General features: G+C 37.4%; 1 protein-coding gene across 1 annotated transcript; it reads right to left on the bottom strand.

Annotated features, from left to right (window-relative positions):
* Positions 1,965 to 5,306, bottom strand: LOC105160734 (protein STRUBBELIG-RECEPTOR FAMILY 4). Its single transcript, XM_011078213.2, has 3 exons — positions 4,694 to 5,306; positions 3,566 to 4,468; positions 1,965 to 2,880 (listed from the first exon to the last, which is right to left on the bottom strand). Exons 1-3 carry the CDS (start codon positions 5,220 to 5,222, stop codon positions 2,210 to 2,212), a joined length of 2,103 nt encoding a protein of 700 aa, XP_011076515.1. The 5' UTR covers positions 5,223 to 5,306; the 3' UTR covers positions 1,965 to 2,209.

Here is a 7,439-nt window from a genome sequence, read left to right as displayed (position 1 = left end):
GCAGGATTTTGCACGTTTCCTTTAATCTCAAGATGAGTGGACAGGAGTTGTTAACATAAGCTATAATCCGATCTTATATTCAATTAACCTAGTTGAGGGAAATATGTTTTCAAGCTGAGGGGATTCTTTGTTGTTGAGAACTCTTTGGTTAACAAGCAGTCATTCTGGTCCAAGAGTTTAGGGCTGTGAGGGGACCTCCTTTGAAACACGTCTTTCATATTCGCTAAATGTAATGCGTGGCAATTTAGGTAGATGCCATGTGTGGAAGACTAGGTGCGGACCTCAATTTAATCATCATTATTAGGTCATGAATTTTGGCTAGATCCATGAGTAGCTTGATTCCCTTCTCCACGTCCTATCGTCTGTCAGTGAAGGAATGATATTGCTGATACTGAGGGGGGCGTTTGGTAACTGCCTCCTCCCACGCACTTGTGGCGCTAAGTAACCGCCTAATCAGAGGAGGTTAAGAGGTGAATGTGGGCCATCCCATGTTCTTAATCACGAAGTAACCCCTTTTTCCTTCATTTTTCTCCTTTCCATCTTTTCTTGAAGAACCAGGTCTCCTCATTCAAACATCTATAAGTATCCCCTCCCTCTTTCAACTCTTTTTGAAATTTTTCTTCTTGACTCCCTTTTATGGCCTCTTTAGATGAGTCGGTCCATTTTGTTAAAGAGGTTTTCCTAGACGATGATCCCTCGGAGGCCACTTAGAGGAGGATGGGTTCCAACTCGTCTAGACCGCTGAGTGGCCGGAGGCGGAGTCTACGGCGTGTAGCGGCTGCTACTCGCCGTTTGATAGATGAGGAAGACTAAGAGGATGAGGCAGGGGGGAATGAAGGGGAAGGATTCTCTCCTGGGGAAGAGGAGAGGGAGATGCCCCAATCGTCAATAGATTGTGGGTCTTCTAGTCTCAAAATCTTTAGTATGGATCAATTGATTTGCGAGTTCTATATTCTCTTTGCCTTCAGTATTTATGCCTCTTCTCCTACGAGTTGCCCCTATTTTCCCTCTCTCAATTGTCTGTGCTTCTTCTCTCCTCAATTATGATTGGGCTTATGCTTTCTCATTCCTTCCTTTTATTTTGATGTTGTTTGTTTTTTTCAAATTCCCTTGAACCAGTTGATTCCTAATTCTTTTATAATTTTGGCTAATTTCTTTATGATTTTTTGCTTCCATGAGTTCCCTGTCACTGCTGATATTTTCGCTTGAAACTTGCTGAAATGGCTATTTTTCTCTTCATGCCTCGTCCTGGGGTGCCTTTTTTACCTACTCCTAATCCCAAAAAAATTGAAAGAAAAGTTTCTTTTTTGTCCTGCCTTCTCGTCCATGGAATTTTCCCAGTTCGTTGGATTTAGGAGGCTCCCCCCTCCTTAAGCGTTGGGGAAAGGAGTGTTGCCTTATCTTCTTTTGGACATTTTGAATTAGGACCCTTATGATAGTCAGTTCTTAGTTGATGAACGACTTCTGGGGTATTTTGGCTTGAGTCTCAAGGTGGAGTCTTTGGGATTCCCTTGGTATTTTATATTTCCTTCCATGCTTTGATTATTTTATTAATTCTTGGTCATGACTGCATTTTGTTTTCTTTTTTTGACAACAAACATCATGTTCAACAAGTTAATGCGGGAGCACGCTCTAGGGATAAAATTACAAAAATTAGTCTTGCCGTTCACTTGAACAAAATGAATCCTAAAAGTTGAATGGGTCAAAATGTGATAAGCATTCAAATGATCCGACAAAACTCACCCTGTTTCTCTCCTTAATATTTGGATTCGGTGTTGAGATGTAAATTAACTAAACTAACAAAAAAAAAATTAGAATTTGAAACATCATTTTTGAAAGATTCTCATAAGTTACTGTTTTTGATATATGATTGCTTCTGTTCAAGATTGAAAGATCATTCCTTTTTCCACTTGTAAATTAAATAGTATTAATTTCCATATCCAGCGCTTCTTCATACACAATCATATTCAACATGAATTCAATATTATTAAGCCAAGAAACTAGATACTATTACACTTAATTACAAGTACAAGACATACATGCATGGGGTGACTAACATTTGATGGCCAGAAAGAAGAGGAGGGAACTTCTTATTCACAAATTTCAACTTTCAAGACAAGATAGACTATTTAATGACCAAAAACAAGAGAACTTAATTCACATATTTCAATCTCAAGATAAGATGTTACCCCATTCCGTCCTATGCCATTTATGGTGTCAGTGTGGGCAACAAATCCTCCAATAGATCTTCCAGTCTTGATTCAATGTTTGGTTGCTCCAATCTATCTTCTAATCTTGATTCATCGGATGGTTCGATGCCACTAATTTCCTCCAACAACTTCACTACTTCAGTCATTCTTGGTCTATGCTCGGGGACAATAGTCACACAATCTAGAGCTATTTGCAACACTTGTACCATTGCCTCCTCCTCATTTTCATACTTTAGAAGCACCAAGTCAATCACTTCAGGAGTCCATTCATTATGAAGAAGAGTTTGGATCCAGTTAACTAGTAAGATGACCTCGAAATCATCTGTGGTCCATTGAGGTGGCCGTCCAGATACAAGTTCAAGCAGCAAAACTCCAAAGCTGTAGACATCAGAAGCTTGGGACACTTTCCTGGTGTCCATAACTTCAGGTGCGCAGTAGCCTGTAAAGCGCATAGCTGACCTTCTAATTGGATTCGTCACTTTTGCCAGTCCAGCATCAGAGACAATGCTGTATTTTTGTCCATCCAGGAAAATATTTGAGGATTTTATATTTCCATGCACAAGCTTCCCACCACCTTGTCTGTGGATGTGAGCGATACCCCTGGCAGCACCGACTGCTATTTTCAATCGGGTCTTCCAGCCTAAAGGTATCTTTCCAGTATTCTTTTTCCCTGCAAAGATGAAGAAAATGCATTTACTTATAATCATTAATTGGTCTAAATTCAATGTGCTTGGATAGCATAATAAGTTCGACTACTAATAACGTAAAAGTACAAAAAAAGGAATTCAGTTCATTTATTAAAACATAACCAGCAGCAGTGAATTATTGAGATCTAAGATCTTCCAGAAAAAATCCATTTGCGCAATTGCTTTCAACATCAGTTGTTTCTAAGAATAAGAGAAGTTCATTTGCCAATGGCCTAGGAGTGGTTAATATTAGCTACGACTTGAACAAAAAATGCAAGTGAGCTGCAATAATGAAAATACTGAACCATATGCCTTCATCATATAAGTGCAATATTTTTAACTAGCCATAGTCCATTAGTTCCTCTACATGGTGATCACAACGAGAGGCTCCTATGCTTATTCAATTCAGAATTCACCTTGTATTTTCAATTTAACAACTGAATGAGCTTATGAGATTTCATCCAAGTGCATTCAGATGTTCATAGCCTCAAAGTTCATATATTAATTGACTTCCAATATCAAGCTTATATGCACAAGGAAAGAAGAAAAGTCGCATAGCAGTCCAAGTTCACTCAACAAAGATCATTTACTGGAACTTTTGTTGGTGAAATTATAGCTCACATAGAAACCAAGGCAGAGCAGATGCCCCAAATTTTTATTTCTACATACCATGTAGCAAGGTAGATAACGTCCCCTGATTATAGTAATCGTACACCAAGAGCTTGTCATCCCTTGAAAAGTGGTACGCCCTTAATTCAGCAACATTTTTGTGCCTTATTCTTCCAATGACCTTCATGTGCTGCTGAAAGTCCTCGAATGTTACAGTTACATCCTTCAATCTCTTCACCACGACTGTGGTTCCATCTTCTAATATTGCCTTGTAAGAAGTCCCAAATGTACCTTTCCCAAGCACCTCAGCAGAAGCCCTTAACATATCCTCAAGGTCGAATGTGGGATTAGCATCCTCCAAAAATACAAGATTTCTTTCTACAGAAACATGATTACTTCCTGGGTTCATTGTACTAATATCTGCTAACATCTGCACTACTTCAGACATTTTAGGTCTCTTCTTTATTGATTTTGCAACACATGTCATTCCTATTTGCAACATTTCAACCGCTTGATCTCTTATTCTAGCATAGGTCAATAGCTCTGCATCAAATACCTTAGCAGCCCTCTCCTTGCTTTTCACAGAACTAACCAACTTGACTAGGTCAACAGCCTTAGGACCACCGGGGAAATGTACAGGGGATTTTCTAGTGAGAAGTTCAAGTAGCAGAATCCCAAAGCTATAGACATCTGATGCTTGGGATACGTCCCGAGTATTCTTGACTTCTGGAGCATAGCACCGTGCAGTTGGTGTCAATGTTGTTCCTGTCATATTTGCCAAGCCAAGATCTGATACACAGCCCCACTGTTGAGGATTAAGAAAAATATTTGATGCTTTTATGTTTCCATGGGCAAGCTTCCCACCATTTTGTGCATGTATTGCAGCAATACCCCTTGCAGCACCAATTGCAGTTCTTAATCTGGCTTCCCAGTCGAAGTGAGACTGTTCTTCAACAATTTGTCCTGGAAACATGAGAAGATGCATTAGAGTATTCCATGTGTTCATATTTCACCTACTAGCCTGTAGCCATCATCTTGATTGGAGCGAGAACTAATATGCAAGTAAATGGCATTCTAAGAGGAACGATGAGTACTGTACTTAGTGCTGGACCATTGACATCTTCAAATTTTCATAAACATGAAAAAAGAACAAGGAAACATCAGTTAAAGTTGCAGATCTCAATATACCATGTAACAATGCATGCACACTCCCCTTACTGTAATAATCATACAGCATGAGTCTTTCATCTTCAGAAGAATAGCAAGCTCTTAAAGCAACGACATTCTCGTGCCTGACATTTCCAGCAATATCCATATGGCGCTTGAAATCTGGTTCAGAAAGACCCAGTGACTTGTTAAGTCTCTTCACCACAATACTTATCCCATTATCCATTGCAGCCTTAAACGTACTCCCAAAGGTCCCGATCCCAAGTATTTCAGCAGAAGCCACGTATACATCTTTGACATCAAAAGCAGGACTAAAATCTGAAATCAGAACCAGCTTGGCAGGCGCTCTTCGCAAACTTGCAAAACTTCCATACGCAAAATCAAGCGATAGATCATGAGTGCGAGAACTCAGATTGAAGCTAGAACTAAAGTCGGATGCTTCAGAGAGGATGCTGGGACTCCTGGAGTGATCATGAAAAAGTTCCCACAGCTGCTGTTTTCGCAGAACAGCAGCAACCAGCCTCTCCCAGTTATCATAGATAGCAGACATCTGCTCCTAACCTTCTTCCCTGGAAATTCTAATAGTTATGCATTTAATCAAAGGCTTCGTTAAAATCAACTATTGCAGTCTTGAATTATTGAATCCCTTAACGCGGAATCAACAATATTCTATGTCATTATAGCGACAAATCGAGTTGACATTGACTTGTTCAGAAGTTTCTGTAGTATTTCTTAAAATTATATGTACTTTCATAGTTTTGTCTGTGGAGCTTATGTACCTTCTTTTTGCTAATTCAATTAAATTTAATTTATTTATACTTTTCTAAAATTAAATATATTTTATCTGCGTCCCTTACGATATATTTGAATTAATAAATTTGAATTTAAGAGAAATATATTACATAATAAAGAATTTTAAATGGTTTTTAAATCACAACAATTGAAAAAATTATTTTATTTAAAATTATTCGAATAAATCCCGAAATTCGAACTAAATTTTCTAGTTGCTCACTTGCTCTATAAATTAAACTAAAATATCATTTTAAGAACTTTAAGAATTTATAAACGAAAATACTGACTACTTTGTTTTTATTGTACTCCAACAAATTCAACGTGAGATTTAATATTATTTTGATTCGATTAATATATTAATATAACTAAAAATAACAATAAATTATATAAATAACTCGTAAAAATAAGATAAACGTTCACATAAACAAAGCCAAATATCCACTTATTCAGTATGATTTAAATTCATGTCATCGAACTTATTTAAATTTCAATTTGACCTTAGTTACAGACTAAGACATTATTGGTAACATGAGTTTAATATTATCAACCAAAAAAAAGTAAATCATGCACAACGTTTGCACAGATTTTGGAAATTTCTTCCAAACCGTTTGAAAATAATGACAAAAGAGACGTTCAACAATATGTTTTTCCCCCACCTATGTTGGTCCCGTTTTCCAATGGTTTTTGTTCCCCTAAATTATATTTCTTACTCATCTCACTATGTATAAGAAATTGCTCATAGTAGCTTGGAAAGGAGATGTAAAAATTGCCATGAAAGACCCAGATTTGAGTGAAGAGGGAACTTTTTAAATACAGTTTTCAACCGCAAAGAGGAGGGATTTGTTTGGATTTGTTACTTTGCATTTATCGAGACAAGATAAAACATACTCAATATTTGTTTTTGTATTTTTACACCTTATTTGCGTGTTTTCTGTTTTTCAATTTTTTATATATAATATATATATACATATATATATATATACATAATGTAAAACAGACATGATTTGACAACAAACAGTAATTTTTGTCTCCCAAAAGTACAACATTAAACATAAAATATTTATATATATACATATTTATATATAAAAATATATGATTTGACAATAAACAGTGATTTTTATCTCCCAAATCCCAACATTAAACCTACACCACTTATTTTAAAATATTTTAAATTTTCCCAAAACACAAATCCAAACATATCATCTATTTTCAACACACACTCACTTATATCTATTTTTTTCTCTCTATTTTCAAAACAAAAAACAAAGCAATTAAAACACAAATTCAAACATAATGGAGATGTTTCTGACTGTGCCACCACTGTTTTATAGTGTCAGGCAACAGATCCTCCAATAGACCTTCCAATCTTGATGCAACGGGAGGCTGCTTCCATCTATCGTCCAATCCTGATTCACCGGGTGGTTCGATGCCACTGATTTCCTCCAACATTCTCACCACTTGAGGCATTCTCGGTCTGCGCTCGGGGACGCTGTCAGCACACTCCATTCCTATTTGCAACACTCGTATCATTTCATCCACCTCATGGAGGTTCTTGTTACGAAGATCTTCGTCAATCACATCAGTACTCCGTTCTTTGGAAACAAAATGTTGAATCAACTTAACTAGTGTCCAGCCCTTACCACCATTTGGGGTCGTTCTCCTTCTGGTGACAAGTTCAAGCAGCATGATCCCAAAGCTGTAGACATCAGAAGCTTGGGACACTCTCCTGATGTCTGAAACTTCTGGAGCGTGGTAGCCTTGAGTCACAATAACCCACAAGCTGATTGCATTCATCAGTTTCGCCAATCCAGATCAGAGACAATGCCATATCTTTGTCCATTGAGGAAAATGTTTGAGGATTTTACATTTCCATGCACAAGCTTCTGACCATCTTGTCTATGGATGTGAGCAAGACCCTTTGCTGCACCAACTGCAATTTTCAGCCGGGTTTCCCAGTCTAAAAATGTCCTATTGG

This window comes from Sesamum indicum, linkage group LG4, assembly GCF_000512975.1.
Source record: "Sesamum indicum cultivar Zhongzhi No. 13 linkage group LG4, S_indicum_v1.0, whole genome shotgun sequence".
Classification (NCBI taxonomy): domain Eukaryota; kingdom Viridiplantae; phylum Streptophyta; class Magnoliopsida; order Lamiales; family Pedaliaceae; genus Sesamum; species Sesamum indicum.
The sequence above is the reverse complement of the archived record's forward strand: the minus strand, read 5'-3'. Positions and strand labels throughout refer to the sequence as shown.

Bases quoted from the DNA above. Each gene is read 5' to 3' on its own strand.
- LOC105160734 (XM_011078213.2), bottom strand. From the start codon at position 5,222: ATGTCTGCTATCTATGATAACTGGGAGAGGCTGGTTGCTGCTGTTCTG. The intron at 4,469-4,693 runs GTATATTGAGAT...TCATGTTTCCAG, and splicing joins TGTGCATGCATTGTTACATG to GACAAATTGTTGAAGAACAG. The intron at 2,881-3,565 runs GTATGTAGAAAT...TCATCTTTGCAG, and splicing joins GTTATCTACCTTGCTACATG to GGAAAAAGAATACTGGAAAG.